At 43.1% G+C, this 24,406-nt stretch overlaps 1 protein-coding gene across 2 annotated transcripts in view; it reads right to left on the bottom strand.

The window, feature by feature from the left end:
* znrf3 (zinc and ring finger 3) overlaps positions 1–19,903 on the bottom strand; it is a 66,410-nt gene extending 46,507 nt beyond the window's left edge. For both annotated transcript variants that reach the window (XM_058636887.1, XM_058636888.1), the window contains exon 1: positions 19,465–19,903. In XM_058636887.1, the coding sequence (XP_058492870.1) occupies positions 19,465–19,692 (228 nt within the window). In that variant the 5' untranslated portion in view covers positions 19,693–19,903. The remainder of the gene's footprint in view (positions 1–19,464) is intronic.
* Positions 19,904–24,406: the final 4,503 nt, after the last annotated feature.

Below are 24,406 nucleotides of genomic sequence, written 5' to 3'. Positions count from 1 at the left end.
TGTGATTATTGTGAATACCTAATTCTGAGGATCCAAAGATGATGAATCCTAAAATGGAATGAATGTATATTCAAATAGCCTGGCAAGTCTGGCCTATTTTTGCATATGAAATTCCACTGCAACTGAGGGTCGGGACCTCTGAGTCCTTCAGGAAAGAATGTGTGACATGAAATGGGAGACCAAAGGGACTCTCTTGCATCCCCTGGCCTCCCAGCTGTGAGGACACCATAAGGATCAAAGAGACTCGGTGAATCTTCAAGAGGGGCGATTGGGATAAACTTGGAGGGCGTGTGAAGGGTCTTGTCATGCATTGCGTGCGGATGCCCCATATCCTTGGGACCATTTACGGTTTCTCTTTGTTTCATTAATAATTAAAGCAAACATGAAAACGACTGTAGCCAGCTTCTGCCATAAGAGTCCCCAGGGTGTGCTGCTAGCATGTTACAGTGCGATTCACTCAGCCCAGTGAGCCAAGGCTTTACTTCATGTTTGTCTTGACCAGCTGTGTCGTGCCATATTAGAGCCAAATGAAGAATGATGAAAACTCCATGTTGGCTCTTATCTCTTCTGCAACTCTCTCCTGTGATGTACTGGGTGAGTATGAGTCATGAGGGGTAACATGTGCAGGCTCAAAACCAACAACACAGTGGCTTACAGTCAGAATTCAAAGCTGTTTTTTCACTACTTCTCTTTAACTCACAATCTCTTTGCTCTTTAGTCACATTTATAAAGAATAAACGATAAAAAATGGGGTAAAGAAAAAAAACACCTAGAACATGTGGGAGATAAAAGCTGGCATTGCGAACGTGTGACTCCCACCTTAACCTGTATGTTTAGGTGGGGCCTGGCATGTCACAATAACAAGAGCTGATAATAGAGATGGAGAACAGAAAGCCTTTTGTACAGAACAGCGAAGACCAGCATCTCTTGTTGGGCTTCTACCCCATGATAGAGCTGAAGTCTCCCGACCTCCTGTACCTAATCTGCCAGCCTGCAAGGACCCAGCCTGGAGAGGCCTGTCATCACTACCACAGAGGCCTCTATTCATCCCTGCAAAGACAAAGCCAAAAGTGTACAGCAGCCATCCAAGGCATCCCAAGCATCCAGATATCCACCAGTGATATCATTTTAGGCTTTTGTGAAGCTACGCTTTGGTTTACCCTCGTTCTCTCACCACCATCCCTGCTCTTTGTTTTCTTCATGTCAAGGTCTGTTTCGTGGAGCAAGGACCTCATATGACACTGCACATATCCCTGATGCAAGGTACGGAGGTAGTATGGGATGGGCTGCAAATCACTGACATGATTCTTAGGGATAACTGGAAGAACAATGTGAATACTTATGCTTTTATGTATATACATATACACACTGCCTTGGCAAAAAAAAAGGATCACATACTCGTTGGACCGCCTTTAGCTTTGATTACGCTGTGGCATTGTTTCCATAAGCTACTGCAATGTCACAAGATTTATTTCCGTGTTGCATTCATTTTTCACCAAGATCCTGTATTGATGATGGGAGAGTCGGGCCACTGAGCAAAGCCTTCTCCAGCACATCCCAAAGATTCTCAATGGGGTTAAGGTCTGGACTCTGTGGTGGCCAATTCATGTGTGAAAATGATGTCTCATGCTCCCTGAACCACTCTTTCACAATTTGAGCCTGATGAATCCTGACATTGTCATCATGGAATATGCCCATGTCATCAGGGAAGAACAAAATGCATTGATGGAATAATCTGGTCATTCATTATATTCAGGTAGTCAGCTGACTTTCAGCACATAATGTTGCTGAACCTAGACCTGACCAACTGCAGCAACCCCTTACCTATTTGCTTAGTTAAATCCAGGTGGCGACTTTACTTTTGGCCAGGCAGAGTATGTGTACTATTTCCCCTAAAGTAGCTTCATCTTTGACAAATCGTTTTTCCGTTACTCTGAGAAGAACTGGAACAATATGTCTGTAATGAAAATCCAACAGCTTGTTCATATCGCCATGACACTTTAATTTTGCAACATTGCAACAGACACAAAACCACATAGTCAAACAAGACATGGAGAGCTGCATATTTTCAAAACACAAAAGCACAACATGGCTCACGGCAAAAAGCATGACTGATGCTTTGACAAGAAAAGTCTTTGAAGTGCAGTACAGGAAAAATATACTTGTCATTTTTTTGTGTTATTACTTCAGAGGGAAACTGAAAAAAGACATGTGCTAGGTTCACAGGTTGACAGGAGGATCCACGCTGTCCAGAGTTCACAATGCACACCCATGTGCCAAACCTTTCCGGTCATATATTCCTCTGGTCACATTGCACCCCTGAACTTGGTGGCGAAAGCTCCACCCGCTGATAGCATCAGCTGCCCCTCACCTCCCCACCTGCCTGCTCTCTCCTCCCCTCTCTTGAGCATGTGTGGTGGCCACTGATAAAAGAACCATAGATAAGAGGAAACACAAGCTGCGATGAGGAACGCACTCTAAACAGGAGAACAGAACATCAGCCAAGTGGAAAGGAAGCAGTAGAGAGGCAGAGGGAGAAGGACAAGGAGAGGGGGAGGAGGCAAGCAGAGGAGCAAGAAAGGGGTGAGAGGTGGGAAAATGCTGGCTCTGTCAAACAGAAGTTAACAGTAATAAATATAAACATCTAGCAAATTTAAAGAGCAGTTGTTCCTGGAAAGAAATTACATCATTACCAGCATTAGGTTTATATCCTGTATACCTCTAGATCAGAGGTTGTCAATTAAAAATCCTAAGAGGCCCAGATGGAGAAAACTCTTTCAAGCCAGGGTATGAAACGTCATAATGTCTAACAAATGCAGTTGTTGGCTTAGTCCAATATAGTGTACATTTATATATGTGCATCAACAGCTAACTATAAAATCAAATTCAGTGCAATAAAATAATATTTTTGATTTGTTTTCGTTAATTTGAAGTGGATGGGTTATAACGTGTTTCTTTTAATCAACCTGCTGGAGCGTAGGTGCTGTGTGAACACAGCCAGACTTTTGGCGATTTGATTAAACAAAAGTTGCTGGAAGAAAATGCTGGTGGTGTAAATTCAATGTGACAACTGTAGACCATTTTAAACAGTTATTACATTATCATTCTTATAAAAGAAATTGGAACATCTAACCGTCTAATTAGTTAATTAGTATTTGATGACCCACAAAACCAGCGGTGTGAAACAGTGTTCTTTCAGTGTGCGATATGTTCAGCAAGAATGTGTCTGTGTCTGTGTAACCCCGACGCTACATCAACATCACCTGAAACACACTTTATTACTAGACCATGTTCAGTGTCATAATCATTCATTCAATGATATACAACATCATTTTTCATTATCTGAGAATCTAAATCTGTTTAGTTTGCCTAAGTTACTATGGTGATGTGAGTTAAGAGAGAGCTCACCTGGCAAATGTGATGTGACATGACTTTGTGGAAATGTGTTACAGCCTGTAAGTAATAACATTATTATTAAAAAAAGAAAGATATTTGTAACATGTTATTTTATACTACAAAAAGTAATGTATTACTTTTGTAACCCATTACCCACAACATTCCCTCATCATCTCTCCCTTGAGTGCATGTCTCTCTCGCTCTCTCTTGCTGTTGTTCACACAGGGAGTGTCTTGCTTTGGAGCCGCTGCTGTGTTTTGATCGGTTTGCCTTTTGTTTTTGCTATAATATACATTTAAATACTTTTCTATACTCCAGTATGAAGCCACAAATGTCACAAATAGAGCCCTACTGAGGGAAAAAATGAAAAAGGAGAGTGCTTTTACTTCAAGACAAGAGCTGGATGCATTATATTTGTGGCATAATGCAACGCTGAAACTGTGGTGAACGTGCAAGACAGTTTTCTTTGTTCGAATTGCTCTGAAACAGGAGCGGTTCACCATAAAAATAGACGACAGCTCTAGTCTCCTCAAAACCAGTGTGGTTCACTCAGCCTGGCTGTTGTAATCATGTGTCCAAACCATAAATTAAGCAAGACGTAAGCTGCCCATGCATCCAGTGTGGCCCCAATTTGCTGATATAATTGGCTGAGTGTCATCACATGGTCATTTATAACACATCTAACTGCATTTCCTGGACCTCTAGTGCTATAAAGGCTGAAAAAAAGCTGCACCAGTTGAAATGCTCTGTCAAAATGTGGCAGTTATAAATGGTTGGACCTAGGTCTGGATAGGACGGATCCGGTCCACCTTTTAGTGACCTGGGCTCCATTTCCTGATTTCTTATAAATGTGTGGATCCAAAACTGTAAGTCAACTTAGTTCCAATCAGTACACCATGAAAAAAATGACACCGCTGCAGGATTCTGCCTAGAAAGGCTTCAGTGAGACTGACAGACTTATAACATTATTTTCTGAAATCATGACAATAGTCACATTGCAGTTTTTGCAGAAATCCTGCAGCATAGACTAAAAGGCCATCACAAAGCTGCTTCCACTTAAGTTCTCTGGAAAACAAGAGTGAATGTAAATAAATCTGAGGTGTTGACACGAGCCAAGAGCGGAGGCGACAGGTGCCACAATGACTCGGACGACCTCCATGGGGATGTATGCATCCCATAGCGGTGTCCCCTTTCAAGATGGACACCGGAGGGGACAAACCAGTTGGTTCAGTGTGAGCACAGCAACGGGTCACTCTTCTACAGCTATTAAAACACCCAGAGCTTAGGCAACATTTAGTGTACATTGTTTGGAGTCCTTACATCCTACACTAGGATTTCTTCCTCTCACCTACGATGACCTATAGAAAGTGCTTATACTTATAATTTTGGGTATAACTGCATCTTTCAACCCTGCTGTGCTCACTTAAAACTATGCTGGACACAAACAGCGATGGAATACTTGCATTGTACATCTATGTACGCACATACATGTATACACTCGCACACAAAGATTCTTTTAGCCTGCATTCAACCAAATATACCCAGCTCCTGGCATGGGCTTCCTCCTATTGGCTTAGAGTCAGTGCGACGTGCCTTGGTAATCCAACAGTTGTCTGTCTACACTGAAAGTCACCTCTGCGTCCAGCTCTTGCACTCATGTCAGGAATCCACAGGCTCTTTGCATACCGAGTGGCCGGATATCCTCTAGTTAAAAAGGGCCCTCAAAGCCAAGGCCATGTGTCGGTTGACTGGGGAGGGTGACAAGGGGGTAGGGGTGTTTTTGGGAGGTGGTGGTGGCGGGGATGTACAGGCAGTGCTTTAAAGGCCAATAGCCTGAAATCAGCATCTCTTTGAGCTGAGACAAAAGCTGCCAACACTTTCACCAAGTGTAACACTCCATTAGAAATAGTACCAAAACAACCAGCCCCAACCATTACATTTCTCAGCAACCTTCCCTTGGTGTACCAGGGTAAACTGGTACGGTATGGTCAGGTGAGCCAGTCTAGCTCCACCCACAACAGTCAGCTGATTGGGCGACAGAAAAACGTCACTCCTTTGCAATTGGTCAGAATATCCCATGGAATTCAAGGCAAACGCCCACAAGCTATTCTCATACAAAGCTTGACATCTTGTCGAGACAAACAACCACAAACCGAGCAGGAAGAAAAACACCTGCTGGGTGTCCTCCATTGTTGTTTTGATGTGTTGTGGTTGATGTCATCGTATATTGTTGTCGCACAGGTGCAACGTCATGCTACGCAGCCATCGGGCACAGCCCACACCCCGCGTACCAACTAAAGGTACAGTTGTCAGCTGAAATGCAAGCCTGACCCTGGGCTTTACCATTCCAAATCATGCCATTATGGAACCACAAAGTGAAAGTGGACTGCAGAAGTTCCAACCAAGCCTTTTTCCTGATGATCTACAGAGCAGTGCACTGTCTCGGCTAACAGTGCAGTTGCTCCTGTTTGGAGCCCACAGATCTGTGCATCTGTTAATGCCTTTTGTGCTGCTGCTCGGGCAGAACAAAATGAGTTCAGGTTACTGCACTCCTCCCATTATTGGACTACATTGTCTCTAATTATTCCAGCAAACATTGACACAGCATGTGTGGTCTCACATCTACAGTCCTTCCCCTCCCATGCTAAACAGAGGGGGAGAGGGAGAGGGAGAGGGAGAGAGGGAGAGGGAGAGAGAGAGAGAGAGAGAGAGATCAGAAAACAGCTAGAAAAACCTCATGAAAGGGAGGGAAGGGATGATGAGAGAGTTTTTCGATTCACTGTGATGCTGTTAAGAGGGGAAACTAGTTGAAGATGTACTGACATGCTTGTTTGCATGTACGTGAAGAGAACACTGTATACCCATGGGTCCTCATCATCTTTCTCCCATGTCACCTCAGCACAGGAGAGAACAAATGCACCATGACAACAGAAGCTACTAATAGATCAACAACAAAGACCAATCAATGGGGAAATTTGCAAAGAATATATACTTTTTTTTTTTGTTTTACAGAAAACAGCCCTTCTCTACAACTAAAAAGCTCAATCCCACACTCTAATTTGAATTCTGAAGCTTTCCTGTTGCTGGGCAATTGTAACTCCAGCCTCTGCAAAACAATAATTATGACAAATGTATGCATCAGTAGCTTAAACGTCCTCTGGCCTTCCTGGAGTTTAGCTTGGGGCATTGCTGCAGAAAGATGGTTGCCAATAGGAAATGGGTTGAAAGCAGAAATGATGGTATTGTCTACAATAAAACCACAGCGTGTTCCAGCAGCAGCAGCAGGTGAATTTCCAAACTATAAAGTTGGTACTAGCCTATGATTTTGGAAGCAGTGCTACAGAAAGTGGAGAAGTGCCGAACTTTTCCTGTGAAGTTCAAATAAAGGCTTTTCTGAGGAGATCAGATCTTCTACTATTGCTGAATTAAATAATTGATAATCTGATGTGGCCAATGATATTTGCAGACCTTTGCACCTTTATACCAAAGTGTGGTGTTTGTAACCATGTGAGCTCCATGTGCATGTCCACGTGTCAAGCCTTAAAGCACTGCAACAGTATAACATTACACGCCATATCATTTTCACTGATGCTCATTGCTGTATCATGTGCAGGTGGTGCAGCTGAGTATTTTCCTGCAGTGTTTGTGGATGAAACCCCTGTGTTTCAGTCTTTATCTGCTCGGCCATGGTCATACACTTCTACAAACACCATTTAGAGCAAACGATGTCTCCAGGGTCGCGAAGGCAAAACACACATTAAATCAGTGTAGGTTTATCGGAAATGACTAATAAATGTCAATAACTAATCTTGATTGTGGTAACATTTGCATACGGGCAAGAAAAGGTACAGAAGCTTCATCTTATGGTTAAATAAACACTAACACAATAGGAACAAATTACAAATCTCCCTGCATCTCTTCCATTCGCGGTTGGCTAAAACTGACTGCTGAAGGCTACCATCCAACTCTCAGACCAAGCATTCCCCGAGATGTCTTTACTTCGAAATGCCTGCGGGATGCATGTCACCATGGGGGTGACAATTTGACTTTGTCACATGCCTGTGGGATGCAGACAGAATAGCAAAAGGCTGTATTGGCCCCTCTTTCTCGGTCGTCCTCATCTCCTCCCACTCAATCTCTTGTTTCTCTCAAAACAACATTCTAACTAGGTGGACTTCTTGACAACTCCGGAGACAAGTTATCATTACAGAGCCAAATGTGTTTGGACAAACAGACCCAACTCTGCCAAGCACAAAATAACCAAGATTTTCTCTGCACCTTTAAAAAAAGTGCAACTTTTTCAACGACGGAAGGACAAATCTGGATAAATACAGGGTACACAACACAAACATGGAGACGGCAGAGTGACACAAATAACAATCTGATCCATAGTAATTTCCCCTCCCCATAAGTATGACCTGTATTCCATGTCTGAACAAAATGTATGCAGACAATAAAATGGACATTTGGCCAAGAAATTATCCTGACCTTTAAAAACAGTGAGGTTCACAGTGAGCCAGTAACGTAATGTTGTAAAAGTTACAATATCCTGGTGTGATTTAAAAAAAAAAAAATAATGATAATAATAATTAATTTATTAAGTCTGCAAGATGCAAACATATGATAAAGATGTATACATTACAATTAGGGATGCACCGATCCAATATTTGTATCAGTCCCAATATTGAAGAAAAATTCTAGACCAGGTATCGCGACAATGGGCCGATCATAGCGGCCGATCTATTCAGTATAATTCTATACTGAATAGTCTTGCTTGCTTATGACGTCACTAAATGAGTGACGTCATACGCAAGCAATACGCCGTGCGGTAGCCCACATTGTTATCAAAATGAACTTTTTCACACTACCACAGCCAACAAACTCAACAACTACTTGCGCAGTGAATGCTTCCGAGGGGTGGTAATCATTATGGATGGGCACCCACTGTCGGTTGTCTGGGACAAGGGATTCCGGCTGGTAATTAGCCAACAGGAGCCACAGTACAACATGATAAGCCTAAAATATTTGTCCAAGACGACTCTACCTGAACTGCATGGTAAAGTGTACAATCGCATATTAAAGCTCCGAGTTTCACTGCAGATACCTGGAGCTCTGACGTTTCCCCCATGTCACTTTTAAGTTTAACAGCACACTGGCTGGATGAGAGTTACGTGCCACACAGTGCAATGTTAAACGCACCAAACTTCAGTGGGTCACACACCAGTGATGCGATTGCAGCTACGCTAATGGAAATGTTTGACAAGTGGCAAATTCCTTTGAGCAAAGTCTGTGTGATTCTGAGGGACGACGGCAGCAACATGCGAAAGGCGATGGAGAACATGCGAGTGCGTAGTCTAGGCTGTGTTGCACATACAATGCATCTCGTTGTGAATGAGGGACTTCTATCTAGAAGCCATTGGTTTATTCTGCTGCTTTTGTGTTGGATGTTAAAATATTTTTTGTACTAAACCATTAACAAAGAACTGACTGTTTATTTTGAATGTCTATCAAGCTTGTGAAGCTATCGGTTTATTTAAGATTGCTGTACTGGTGCACATGTATTAAATAAATAAGTAATTCAGTACATTTCTATCTGTTTATATGTTTTTAAAAAAAACAGGAAAGAAATGTTTAAGTCAAGTCTGATGTTGCCTTGCACAAAAGAATGGTCCCAGTCTTTTTCACACAATGAGACATACCGATATCGGTATCAGTATCGGAGGTGAAAAAAGCGGATCGGTGCATCCCTAATTACAATTAGTGAAGAATATCCTATTAATTTTAGGACACATTTCATGAGGGCATTCATTCACTGACAGTCTAACTAGTGTAACCTAAGAGAAACACCTTTTAAGAGTAGTTGTGAATTCTGATTGTGTTGAGTGTTGTGGGATATTTGCAAAATTTCTTCCCACATGGATTACGATACTATTCAAAGCGTATTTTAATTTAAGTATTTTCCAGGTTTAAAATAATAATAACAACCCTGTGTCACAACTTTTCTTCACTAGATTGCTATGGTTTGCACAGCATCCCATGGTGTTTTGTAGAATATTTGGAGCTGGAAGCTTTGGAAAGCACAGCATCCACAGCACGTCGTCTAATTAAGGTTTAATTTAACAGCAGCACTTCAGAGATTCAGACAATTTTTAACTCACAGGGGACCTGCATGCCATTGGCTTGTATACGAGACACTGTTCATAATAACTGATAATTTCACTTTTGTAATAATAATAGTGCATCAGGAACGGGTTCCACTGTTTTAAACGCAGTTTGATTAACTGTTTTTAATAGGCTTACTATTAATAGTACATAGGCACTAAAGATGTAACTGCCTTAACAAACCCATTTTAGTGTAAATTAAAGCAATTAAAAATAATTGCCAAAAACACCTGCTCTGATAATCTCTTAATTGTTGAGGATGTCATCAAGGTGTCAAAGGTGTCAAAGGTGACAAATGCAGTGAGCTCCTTTTCTCTGTTGCACAGGAATGCTCATTGAAAATGTTTTGTTGAAGATATTTCTGTGTTCAGGAAAATTTGATGGGCATTTTCCATTGTTTACTGACAATCCAGAGCCAAAACTATTAAGTGAAAAACAAGCGTCAAAGGGTGAACTGATAAAAGAAAATTAAAAATATGTGGCCCTAACTGGAGGCATCGGTATGAATTGTGTTTTGTTTGTCATTTAAATGCAGCTATTAGCGAGATGGGCATGAATTACTATAGTCTGCACACTGGAAACAAGGAGGTCTCTTCTTCTTTATGAGGAGCTGAAAAGGCTTTATGCAGCAGCGCTGACTTCAGAGTTCAACCCAAGATGCCGGAGCCGACCTCCACATGAACTCCACATAAATAAAACTGCAGCTGTTTAGTGCTAATTTCACATCAATGGGATGCATGTTTACAAAACCAGGGCAAAGAAAAAGAAAGCTTCCATCAGAGGAGAAAAAACAACAACAACATAAAACACCACCAGTGAATTATTGATGTGTGCATACAGCAAGGTACCAACATTCCTGTAATGCATCTCTCAACTGTCATGGGAGCTGTCAATGAGTTATCAGCCTAATGACAGGGCTCTAGATTGCCACCAATATGTGACCAAAAATCTTTGGAGTGCGACTCAATTCTTAGTTCCACCTAACATTTCCAGAGTTTCCCATACATGGATCAATGCATGGCGACAGAATCGGCACTGATTGAAATTGATTCAGTCTGTTTTTCCTGAGACATGATTTAAAAACAACACATCATGCCGTTCATTCATGTCCCTGCTTTAGCCTCTCTCTATCTCTTACAAACACACACACACGCAGACTAGCAGCTGATTTGTGTGCCTCATCTCTCCACACACACACACACACACACACACACACACACACACAGTGTGTGCAGCTTATATGAAACAATAATGCAAAGAACGGTCTCCGTTTGCAAGTTCTGTTGGTAGCATTAGCCGGCAACCACCCCTCTCTTGGTGAACCAACATTATCTCCCTCCTTGCCGCCCCCTACACCATATAACCACTCCAAAACCATCTTTTCCTGTTGATCTAACCAGCGAAGCAATCTCACCATTTAAAGTGGATGTGTGCGCACACACTATGTTTGGGCTTCTAATGAAGGCAAATATTTACTTACACCTTCTTCTCGTTTACAATCTTTGACATATGAATGTATAGGGGAAAGGACAAAAAGGCAACCCATTAAAATTGCGGCGCTCAAGGCAGCAACATTTTGTGCTGGTGTGCCAAAATGAAGACATCAGGTGCACCAGTGCAACCAGTTAGTCAGGAGCCCTGAATGATCCTGTGGCATTTTAAAAAGATCTGGGGCCACGCTTGGTTTGGGACATACTACAAGTGAAGTGCATGTGCACACTTTGCCTCACACACGCATACATGCAAACAGGCCCTGTATAAACTTCACAAAGAACAAAAGAGGCGACTCTGTTCCACCTGAAGTGTACTTTGGTAACGCCCAGAGGATTGTCTGCTGAAATCAGATAAAAATTCTTTCCTCTTTTCAAGTCCTCAATCAAAACATTTTTTTGCACCAGGATCTTTACATTAGCAGAGAGCGTGGAGGCGACCCGATACCTTTGCCTGCGAGTTCTAAACTGTCCGGGGTCAATCAAACGCTCAGAAATAGTTCTCTCACTGTGCCTGTGCAAGGCAACACCTCCACCTTTATTTGTATGGGAGCGGATTTAGCTCGAAGGTCTACAATTACATCATCACCGAGTTTTGCAGCGCTACATATCAGGGCCGGCATTAGTCAGAGAAGCCTTTGAAGAGTTTGGCCCAGCCCTCACTCACTCTCTTCCCTCCTCCCCTCCTCCCCTACACCTCCCCCCTTCAGGCAATGCCTTTGAAGTTAGCGCATGGAGCTGTGCAGCACGTCGAGGCCTCGCTGCTCTCCGCGCCTTGCCTGATCCTATCTGCTCAGGCGGCACATTCATGTGGTTTACACCCGCAGCATGACTCCCGGCAGCTATTCACCCAGCGCTGCAGGCCCCTCCCTGTTTAGGGTCCAGGGTCTGGAGTGGCAGGCAACATGGTCAGAGCTGCCATCAGGGGTCCCTAAGAAGAATAAAGAGGAATTGTGGAGGTTTTGTCAAAGCCCACAGCTCAACTGAAAAGTTTTATTTTGCACTATATTTCAGGGGATGTACTATATTTATAATAATAATAATAATAATAATAATAATAATAATGATTACACCTGACCCTGCAGGGTTCAGTGGAGGTTTCAACTGAAAGTTGGTCATTCACTTTGAATGGCCACATGTTGCCGGACTGCATTTTGAATCTGTTGCCTTGCTTTGCTCACACTTACTACTTTCCAAGTGGCATCAAAAGAACCAGCCAATCAAATCACATGATACAACTATGCCAGCACAGGCACTAGCCCGTTTATGCATTTTAGCTTAGACAGTAGACCTTTCAAATAAAGCTCAGACAAACCTGTTCTGTCGCCATCACTTCGGCAACTATTGCTCTGAAGTTGTCCCTGGCATGCTCTGCAAACTTCTGAGAGCAGGCAACAACATCAGGTGTCAGGAACACCCACTGCCATGAGCTGAAGCCACACTTGCATAAGAGTGTACTGTTCGAGCCACAGTGTCACAGTCCTGCAGATCGGCACACACCACTGCATTTGGGGATTTGCCATGTTGTCAATTTTATATAGGCTTATAGTCAATGGATCAGAGGACTTGTCTTATGAGTCGAATGAGGCGGCGTTTCACTCGTAGCGTACATAAATAGTGGCTCAATTTCTTTCCCCTTGGATACGATGAAACAACATGAAATAAGCCTCACTTCAAAACTAAATATTCAACTTTGCAATCAGGACACCAAACAGAACAGAAAACACAACATCCGCAGTGTATACCTATGACGCTGGGATGGCATGAAAAGAAGCCAATATTGAATTTGAAATCTATAACATCTCTAACAAGGGCTGCATGTGAGAGGACACAGATATTTTCACTCTGGAGCTAGACAACATGCAGCACTGCTGGGGGAAAAAAAAGAGGGCACGGATAACCCAGCTTGTTTTCGTCTGATCAAACAAGCCCAATTCATCACAGTGCTGGCCCCATTGCATTAGAGCCAGGATTCTCCTCATTACTGGAGCAGCAACACACAGCAAACACATAAGATGCCTCTAGAATATGGTCTATTTAATGGAGAGAGATGAATATGCTAGATTTGGAGCATCCACCTGAATCTGATTTGTTTGTATCTGGCACCGCTGTAAATGACCTTTGCCACTGTTGCGTAGGAATTCATTTAAGAAAACATGCTGGAGAAAGAAAAACGACCGGGTTGTTGACAGCGGGCCTGTCAGAAAAACCTCACCACATTAATATGATGCATTGGGCTGAGGTTGAACAAGTGCACCAACACAGGCATGGCTGCCATGAACAATAGCAAGAGAAAGTGAGAGGCTGAGAAAAGGCAGGACAACAACAGTGCGATATTTTTGAGGCGTAAGGCTGATAATTATGTAAGGATGTATACGAGAGAGAACTTTGAACCCTCTTTTCTTGATCTTGGATGAGTGGGACAGACCTGTGATAAGATTTCATGACAACAAATGCCAGCGGTTAAGGAGGATCGAGCACATGGACATGAGTATAGTGGGAGGTGGGAGAAGAAGGAGAGCAGATGGAGTGCAGTGCTACCTTGGTAGTCTATTGGCAAAAAAAGTACTACAAAAAAAGGGGGAGGCTAGTGTGGCTTTTCACATTAGTCAGCACATTCCTGGCAAACAACAAAGCATGCCGCTCCCTGGATGAGCCACTGTGAGCATTGTCATTTCATAACCCTCGACCCCTTGGCCTTTGTTTTGCAGAGCCTCTGTGTCAGAGGATAAAAATGTGGGCTAATGGGGTGGACTGGGCCTTTCAGCAGGATCTCATCAAACACAGACAGACACATCAGGGGCCATTCAGAAAGTGAAAATACCCACTCCAGACCCTTCTTCATCTTTGAATTGTTGCAAATGGGCTTTACCTATAAAAAGGTGTGACATTCTGTTATGGTGCATTTCCCAACAAATTTCAAATGATAGAAAATACACACCCTCGGGGAAAATCTGAATGAACATTTCCTCATCTGCAGAGGATAGACAAAACGACATTCATACAAACGAGCTTCAACACAACATCGGTAGCAGATTGGGGAGAGTGTCATGGCAGAGTAGGGTTCCCCTGGGAGCAGCCCTGACACTGGAGATAGCAGCAGTGAGCACCAGCACTGACTGCTAATCTCCCTTGGAGTGGAACATCAAAGATTAGCTCAGCCACTCAGTCCAGTGGAAATGAACATAGCTACTGGGGCTACCAGTACCACCACGCTATTGTCCCAGGTGGAGCTGTGCAGTGAGCAGGAATGAGAGGCTCAAGCTCAAGCACACAGTAAGAGATGGAGTAGTAGTAGCAGAAACAGTCAATGCATATCAATGCCATGCTAGTTGTTAGCATGTCCAGTGCTATTCAAAGTCTTTCTACCATCCATGACATTTAATATATTCAATTATTTATGCTGACCGAGCATAAAATCAGTCTCCTCGTCAGTTTACTGGCCTGGATTTCGTCATGTTTCTGTGGCTGTTGTCTTATCCTTTATACCGGCTTATTCTATTATTTCCAGGTTTAAGATAAGGTGGAAACTGTGGCACATGCACAGAACCCCCAGGCCAGCTGGAGTCTGATAGTGGTCCACCTGAAGGTCCCCGGCCAAATCAAAGAAGTCTGGACAAATAGATGAAATTGAATGGGAAATTTGGCACTTTGCAGTTAATGTACACCTGAATGCTCATTACAGGCAATCGCTCGGTGCGTTAACATGCATGTTAAAAGTCAGATTTTAGTCGGACTAAGACAATTTCGAGCTAGTCTTAGTTGCACTAACATGCCTGGTTAATGCGATTCATAGTCCGATTATTCCTGCAGGCTTAGTCGGACTGGAGTGAGACTTGGCGTATTCACCAAAATTTCCTCCCCGGACTTTGACCCGGAAGTAGAGGGAGACAACGTATAAACTGCAATACTGTTGCCGGAAATCATACAGAGGCTGTATTTTTCTTCAGAATATAATCATACATTTTGTTATACACCTGCTGTGAATGTGTGGTGATTAAGTATTTGCTCAGAGTGTAGACAGAAATATTTAATCCTTCTAAAATTATTACTTGCCAGTTGCTGCTACTTCAATGCATTGGGGTTTTACCTGATCTTGGACATTTTTCCAACTATTTCTGGCCTTAACAAATCGATGATGAAATAACTTCCTAAAATAGAAGTATTTAGGGTATTTTGTGGCTTAATTATCAGGTTGACAAGGAAATTGCATGCAATAATGGGAGAGAGAGGTGAAAAATAGAAGGTAGAGGTAGCCATGGAAAACCACAACAACCGAAGTGACAATTTGTCAGTGCACGCTGGTTAAGAAAAGGTTGTAGTCATCATGTGAAGTGATTCTCATGCAATATAGCAGGCATGACAATCTTTGGCTGCAACAAAAAGAGCAGACTGGTGGTGGGGGGTGAGAGTTTGTGTGTGGGAGGGGGGTGTGAAGCAAGAGGAAGAGAAAAACAGTTTAGACTGTTCTATTCCGAAAAGGGGAGAAACGCAGCCTCAAATTACTTTGGCTAGGACATGAAAGTTAAACAGGGTGGCGGTTAAGAGACGATAGCACTTAAAATACAGCTGTAACCGCCAAGCCAATAAAGGGAAAAAAGTAGGGAGCAGCACTTTTAACCTTTTAAACCAGTGTTTGTGTACTGCTACTGTTGCTTTGGCGCTGGGAGTGGCCCGATCCCTGGCACCTCCCGTCTGAGACCAGCCCATTATGGCCTCTTGGGGTTTCCAGCCTGTGGTGAGAAAGTGCACTGGGTGCCTTAAACCACTAAAGCTCTCATTATAGTCTAAATGCAGAGCGACACAACTCCTGCCAGCTCCAAGGTAGGAGCTCCAGGATTTAAGCTCATCGTTGTCTTAGCACAAAACCAGCACTTTCCCTGTGCACATCCAGTCAGGAAAAAAATGCCACTTTCAAAGAACCACACCAAGAAGTCTCCCAGCTATAGTTACTAGAACGTTGTGCACATGGTGACAAGGTTCAAAGGAGAAACAGCTCATGGGTTGGGTTGGGTTGGGAAACTACAGCCTCTTCTTCCCAATGAATGACTCGGGGGATGCTCTGTGTCTCATAAAAAGGAAGTAGGTAAAAGTCACATTATTCCCTCTGGTTCTGGCCGATGACACTACGAGTTCCATCTGGTCCTCTCACTGCCCCTGCCACGTCCCTGCCTCAGCTCTTCACTCTCATGCTGACAGCGTAGGCCCGCTGGAAATCAGAGGCAGATGTGCGGTCACGCAGTGCATCGCAGCTCATCTCACTGCAGGAAAGACAATTTGGCGTCTTGAGAGAAAATAGAGATTGATGAACAGCAGATGGTGCATCCCTTTGCATTATTGGCATTTTTATCAGTGGAGCTGTGTGAGCGTCATCAACAGTGATGAACAACACATTAACGTCCGGTCCGACTTTGCAAGGAGACCATTTCTGAAATGAGCTGATCGAGAGGCAGAGCGCTTTCAGTGTGCTAAGTATCACCAGGCTTCATGTCAACGCTGATGTCAGCGAGCACACCTAGGTGACTCATTAAGGAGATAAATTGGTCGTGATTCTTCTGCCCTGCGTAACAGGTTTAACTCCAACGAAAACTCTCAATAATACGTGGTAAGGTATCATCAGCTTTTGAGCTGTGAAAATTGTAAAATCTAAGAAACTGAGTTGTTCAGTGAGTTTTTTTTCCCTCGGCCTCCTAATTTTACCAGGACATTTACAATATCATGATCTAATCTGGGACACGAGCTGAAGACAGTTCAGATGGCAGGACCTGAAGAATTCTAGTAGCAAAGGATCAAGAGTTCAATGCCTTTTGAGGTAAATACACTTCAGTTGTCTTATTACACTCTTATTTACGTTGTTTAATTTCTTGACAGAATAACAATGGGACTGCTTTACTTTACTTACTTTGTATCACTTTGCTGTTAGGGAGAGGAGCTAATAGAAAACTGGCTTGGGAGGCATGGTATTTGGCACTGTGGCCAGATCGTCATCATGTCATGCCCCCCAACCCTCCGCCTCTCCTCCCTTTAAGAGTAGAGCGAGAAACAAATTAACTTAATTTATTATTTTTGGCCCCGGCACCATGTGCCACTTTTTGCACACTTCAGGCAGAGCTGAGCGGGTGTTAGCTTTGGAGAATTAGCAAAAGTAAGCATGGAGTGTTATGAACAAAGATTGCGGTTGGGTCTTTGCTCAGGAACATTGCCAGGCCCCCCCGTTTCCTTGTATTTGAACCCATACCTGCTGAGGTCTGGTCACTACTGTACACACAAGGTAACATAAAAACCTCTTGGGGCTTTATCCAAACAGCAGAAGTGAGAACTAGAAGGCCCCATAAACCTCAGGCAGACCAAATCAAGCCCCCCCTATTCACTCAACGCTGAAGGCTCAAACCTTTAAAACTAGAAAGTAGACCAGTGCAATGGTAGCAGAGTTCACTGCGGTCAAGTGAAAGCACCAGGACCTAAATACTATCTTCAACCCAATTTCAGTGCAACACTATGTCCGTTACAACACCACAGCAGTTTAGCAACACATTACAGCAATGTTATTTCGCAAGTAAAGAATTTGCAAGTGGGGAACGTGATACCAGTTTTAAATTATATTCTTCAGGTTGTATGGTTTTACGTTTGTTGTCAGTTACAGCTTTCATAAATCTTTGGTGGAATATATGCTGTAAGAAATTCAAGATAGCACACTGTGCTGGACAAACTGCCCCTCATTATAGTCTGACAAAATATAAGCTGCCTCTAAGTGGTCAGACGCTATGTTAGAAAAAAAAAAAGCAAACCTAAATAGATGTGGTTTTCGATGTAAAGCTGAGGTCCGACATTTCTGTGTGGTTACCAAGTGGCGCCAAATGGCCATCACTGTGTATAAACAGGGGCCATTTTTGTGCAGTGTATCTCCTAATTTGATCCCCACGTGTCATCCTTCTTCTGGGGCTTTTTAGGAAAACGAAAAACGCAGTTGGTTGTGTGCTAAAAAGATGCTGCTGTGTGGCTGATTCAGCCATTGTTGCAGGGCAGGAGGGAATGGATGGGACTAGCTGTGTAAACTTCACCGTCATCAAGATGAAGGACAATGTGCAACCTCATCGCCATGTTGTTGCATGTAACAGGTCATGCAGTACTGTGGAATTATGATGACAAAGTTGAGGTTTCCTGTAATAAAGAGGCTGATGGAGCATGATGAACTCAATAGCAATAGCATGTGTGAAGCACACAAGCACACCAACACATCACCTGGCTGACAAACACAAGCTGCGTAGAAGCCTGACCCAAGAACAGGACAGGACAGGACAGTGTCCTCTCCATCAATGATCTCATGAAGTTTCTCCAGTACAAGACCACACCTCACAGAAGAGGCAAACATCAACATCGTCTCTGCCAAGACTTTGTCCAAGCAGCAACACCATAACTTCCCTCTCACAGTGATCACATGTTAGAGTTGTTTACATTGTTTAAAACTCAAGCAAACTACCTTTACACTGTCCTCTCACCGTCTGTTCTTTCACACGCATGTGTTGGAGGTCAGGAGATAAAACCTCATCTCTCATAAGACAGACCCTAAATGTATGTGTAGATTCCTAATTCATTGCTCAATCAAGGTTTGGTCGACCAGGAAAGAACAAGTCAGTTCTGATTATGTTACCATGCTACTAAAAATACTATCTCTTTAATAATTATCTTTAAGATAAACAAACAAACAAACAAACTCGTGTCATTTCAGAGGCGGTGATGATGAAGTCGACAGATGGCGGGACGTTGTGGGCTGGTGCACATGCTACTAGTCAACAAAACCAAACTCGTTCCGCTGTTAAAACATGACATTCCATTTAAAGTCCCATTTTTGAACAACACTCGCCACCAAAACGGCGTAAACTCCGTGAAAAACCGGAGTCAAACAGTGGCCTCGCAGCCTTGTTGTACACCCGAACACAGGCTGCACTGCTCGCGGGGGGAACTTTAATAACTCTGAGCGAGGTCCAGGATCCACAACTTTATTTTTGTTTGTTCACTTGACGTAAAGACGTGCACGTCGGCGAGAAGGTACATCAAACGTGATGAGGGAGACAGACAGAGAGACAGACGGGCAGACAGAGAGAGAGAGAGTTTCGCACATCAACAAAATAACCTGCAAGAGCATGTTCTCACAGTGAATGAATTCCACCAGATAGGAGCCATCTTGTGACCGCATACGCTTGCATGCTTGGTACCATCCTCACTGCCTGCGCGCACACACACACACACACACACACAAGCACAACACAACTCTTGTCAACCCTCAAACCCCCGTGGAAAAAGTTTGAAGAAGGCCAGCGTGATACATTCACACACCACGTCTCGGCGGTGTTTCGCGGGACTGTTGTTTATCATCCCCCCCCTCTGTTAGAAGAACAAAATACTTTCCACGTACTTGAACGATCTCCCCCTCCGCGCTGATAGTGGCTCCTGCTTTAGAGAACCGTCCCTGCAAGCCAGTCGTGTAAGTCGTATAATCTCCATTGGGACTGGACTCGAACAGAACCACTTCCACAAAGGCAGTGTCCTTGGCGCAAACGGTACCAACGGCAGAAGCGGCGATCACCAAGATCACCAGGACCACCGAGTCGGGCACACGATCCGAGCCTGGTAAAATCATCATCTTGCCGGCTGGATCTGCGCCGATCGGGACATAATTTCACACGGATTAATTAATCGGGTGCGGGTAATTGACGTAAGGCCTGTACGCGCTGCGGCCGATGCGTCAAAAGAGTCAGAATTGTGTAATAAAAGCTGCGCCTGAGCTCAGGCGTGTTTATTTCACCACTGCAAGCCTTATCAATTACACTGGCTGCAGACGCTCTAGCTCTCGCTCGCTCGCTCGCTCTCGCTCTCTCTCCCTCCCTCCTTCTTTCTCACCCCCCCTCCTCTCCTCCTCTACAAAGCGGATCTCCTTTGATCTCCAAACACGTGATTTTTTTCTCTCTCTCTCAAAAGGGTTGTATCCCCACCCACCAATCTTTCTGACCCTCTCCCCTTCACTCCCCTTTCTGAAGTGCCAGCACTCAGTTAAGGACGCACCGCCGAGCAGGGGGGTGGCGAAGAGGAGGGAGAGGAGGGAGGCGTATTGTGTAAGGTTATACGTTTTTGTTTGTGTTTATACATTTTTGTATCATTATTTTTTGAGCATATGAAGCGGGGGCCACATTTCCAGGTGCTGGTAAAACGCTAGTGTACACGGGGCCCCGTTCTCCGCTGTCGTTCCACCTTAAAACAAACAGTCCATGATTTAACCAGGCTAATTTTTCAATCCGATTACAATTTTATTAGCTGCAGTTTGAAAAAAATTCTATCTATCTATCTATCTATCTACCTATCTATCTATCTATCTATCTATCTGTCTGTCTGTCTGTCTGTCTATCTATCTATCAGCAGACACTTTGTTGTTGGCATGGGGAGCTGATCATAGATCATTCCAGACATTTTATAAATGTCAAAAATGTTTACATGTAATAAAGAGAGAGTGAACTTGGTGGCTGAGTGGATGATTTTTCTGTGTATTTACCTTTTTATTGTTCCTTAAAAGGCGGTTTTCACCTGGAAGTGACTTTGATGTCGACTTTTTTGTCAATTTTATTATTATTTTTTTAATCCCAACTTCCTTTGTTGCTGTGGGAACGAGAGTTGTATCTCAGATCCACTGCCTGATGATTGAATAAAAAAACAGTATATTTTTGGGGTAAAGTGGACCTCTAAATTGTAATATTAATATCCAGTATTTCTTCTTGAAACCAACTGCAAAAAGTATTTCTCAACTATTCTATGTTTAGAAATGGAAGTGTGTTATAAGTCAGTCTTCTGCCTTTTCTCTCAGTTTGCGAGGAGCCTCATTAAGTGTCTGCAAGTAAGCACAATGTGAAAGGAACGGACTATAAATGAACAACTCCAGATCTGTTTTCATTCCCTACAAAGAAAGGACAACAACTTCAATCAGCGTGTCACTAAACAATTTGTGGAAAGAGCTCATAGTTCTGTGGCATGCATTGTTCTGTCTGAAATGTAGGTTACAAGACATAAGGTGACCATAGAAATGAGTTCAAAGACGTAATATGACAGTAACTCTTCCAAAGTGGCCTCTTGTGATGGAAACACTTGTGTTTCTTATGAAGGGCGAGCTCTGCTCCGTGGTAGCTGTCCAAAAAAGCTCCGAAAACACGGTTCCATCTTGCCGTCAGCTGTGTGGCAGTGGGATTATGAAAACCAACTATGAAGACTTTTTAGGTCAAGAATGTGGCCGCCTCTGGAAGAAAGCGTGATGGTCAACATGTGTTTGGGCTCAAGAAGAAAAAGAAAGGGAGGAAAAAAACAAAGATGTGTGTGGAAAAAAAAGTAAAAGCCAAAACCTTAGAAGGTCTGCAGTGGCTCCAGCGTGACAATAATTTACAGATCATACTCTGGTTTATGAATCCTGATCCACACCACATGTCTCTGGATCTGTCTTATGACACTTAACGCTGTTTCTCTCGCACGTGCATGAAATACATATGACTGGATGATGAAATCCATGAATGATGGGATTTTGAAGGCACAGTGTGTTCGAGCTTGATGATGAAATATAATTTGATTTACTTTTTCACTTCATTAATGGATAACACAATGCATTAGGGCAACAAGTTCCAGTGATCCATGCTCCTCTGTTGTTGCAAGTCTGCCCTCTGCTGGTCGCGCCAAGTCCTCACTCATCAAATTCAAGCTACACCTCCTTTTTTGTAGTATAACTTACATTTAAATGTTCACCCGTGCACTCTATTTAAAGTGAGTATGCTGATGTCTTTGGTGACCTTTAGAAGAAGAAAAAAAAGACATTGTGATGATAATAGGTTGTATTTCCTCACTTTGTAGCAGACAAACTGTCCAGCTCCTCCAGTTGAAGTTTGAACTGACAGCAGCTGTGAACCCTCTGCTGACACGCTGGTCTTCCTCTCCTCCAGTGTTTAAACCCAGGCCACAATGAGAAGAATCAGCTGTCAGCTTGTTTAGGCTGAGAGAGTGCTGAGGACGAGGATGACTTTGAGAGATGACGATGGCCTGTGTGTTACTGTGCTGTGAAGACATCTTTCGGGTGTAGAGCGACCTTGGGTTTCGTGAAAGGCGCTTTATAAATCAAAGTTATTAGTATTAGCATTATTATCTTTAGCCAGTTAGGGACCGAGCACGAATGGCAGGGGCCGAAACGGTGCAAATTTGTGCGAGGAACCTATTGTTTTCCTTCAGATTATTATTATTATTACTCCTATTAATTAAAGTACTTTTTTCTTGTGCGCGAATTTTGGATATTAATCTTAAACATGTGTGAACCCACGCCACTTTAACTCTTTTGCAAACTCCTTCACACCATTATAAAAACTCTGCAATGATATAATTGTTTCTTTAAAGCCCTACTCCATTGAGAATACGGTTTTGTCTTTAAATTACTCGCCTGGATAAGTAAATAAATATGAAATGAAGACCAGATCATGGGTTACTAATAATAACAATAATACCCAATGGGAACATTTGCTTGATTAGTGCTTCACTGCAGCACTACATGTACCAACTGTGCTCTCGGCCTCTGTGAATCGTCCCTTTGTTGGCTCAGTGCTGACGTTATTTTTTTAATGAAGGACGGGGAAGATTGGGGGGGGGGGGGGGGATTTACATTCATGGCTCCCAGAAGAGAGCGCATCACTGCAGCATATTATTACATAAAGCAATTAGGGGGCCCCACAGCCCCTAGATTATGGGAGGATGCTTTCCCTATGACTATTGACTTCAGCCAGCTCAGAGTGTATTTCATGGCCGCAATGATGTCATTTTCACAAGACCCAGTGGGAAACTCTCATGAAATGTTTTGCAAGGCATTCTAAATTGCGAGGCCGTAAATAGAGATATACATATTTCATTGAGGCAATAATCTGCAATCTGCAACTATGCTGTTCACCATGTACACCCTGCTTGCAGATTATATAGGTCAAAAATCAATGAACAGCCATTCACAAAATCTTCCCTTCTCATAATCTGTAATGTAAACTTTAGGACATGGATGGGGAACTGTTTGAAGAAGCTTTTCAATTACTATGACATTTTAAAGCATTCAGTACGTACAGTACATATCAAACTAACCCTCTGTTAGGTGACGGCTGCAGCTGATCGTAGCGATAACGATGCAGCGCCCTCTCTAGGTGTTGGTCGTCAGTCTTGAGCACAGCCAGGTCTGGGTGATATGGCCAAAACTTTATCAAGATACAATATATGTTAGACGGGCAGTGACGCTTGCATCAAAACACACATGTTGTGGGTTGTCAGGCACATCGGCTGGTTCCATGTTCAATTCCTTTGGTTTACCTCCTATGTCCTAAAGTCTTCTGAATTCCCAGATTTCTTAATTCATTGTCTACCACTTTATTATCCGCATGAGGGTCGTGGGGGGGCCAGAGACAATCGCTGCTGGCATAGGGCGAAAGGGCAAAGGCGGAAACAAACGACTATTCACATTGACACCTCAAGTCATTTTAGAGCGTCCAATTAACATCTCGGGGAGGAAACTTGAACATGTAAACTTAAAAACTGGGATTCGAAGAGGCAACCTTCTTGCTGTAAGGCAACAGTGCACGCCACTATACCACCGTGTGGCCCCACACTTATTCCAGTATTAGAAAATGAATAAACTGACCCAGTTTACAGCTTCTATAGAGATAACATACATCCACGTAGTAGGGGAACCCTGACCTTACCTGCTCTGGACGGCCCCTGCACCCGACACAATTTGCCTCTGAACTTCCCAGTGTTTATAGACTGAATGGCACAAGATGGGCCCCAGGAATTTAACTCAGTCACGGGGCAACCCTGGGGAATAGTGTGTTAAATTCTAAGCACTAAACTAAGTTGTTCCTACACACTTTGTGCCATTGCACTCGGAGAGTGCGACACCCCCAGACCCAGCATAAACAAAAAAGCATACACATACATATAGTCCAGTGGTGTAGTTGTAAATGTAATAACAATGTTTTAACTCAAGAATTTAATTAATAAGTGAAAATGTTTCGTCACTGTATCATTAAACTTTTCTGTCACGTGTGTCAGTTTGTATCACACGGAGACAAAAGTAAAGTTGCTCTCTCGCAAACACTTAGTTAACTGTCCCTCCTCCCTTGCTCTACTTACATGGAATTAATCACATTCCCGTTGTCATTTATGGAGGCATATTTTAAATCAATACATAAAAACAGTCAATTAAATCACAGAGGAGACAAACAACATTGCTTTAGGTAGAAAATAAATGGGCACAATTAGCAATATACTTGGGCTATCCTGTGTGAGAAAAACATTTTTATAGT

This window comes from Solea solea, chromosome 8 (assembly GCF_958295425.1).
Source record: "Solea solea chromosome 8, fSolSol10.1, whole genome shotgun sequence".
NCBI lineage: Eukaryota > Metazoa > Chordata > Actinopteri > Pleuronectiformes > Soleidae > Solea > Solea solea.
The sequence above is the reverse complement of the archived record's forward strand: the minus strand, read 5'-3'. Positions and strand labels throughout refer to the sequence as shown.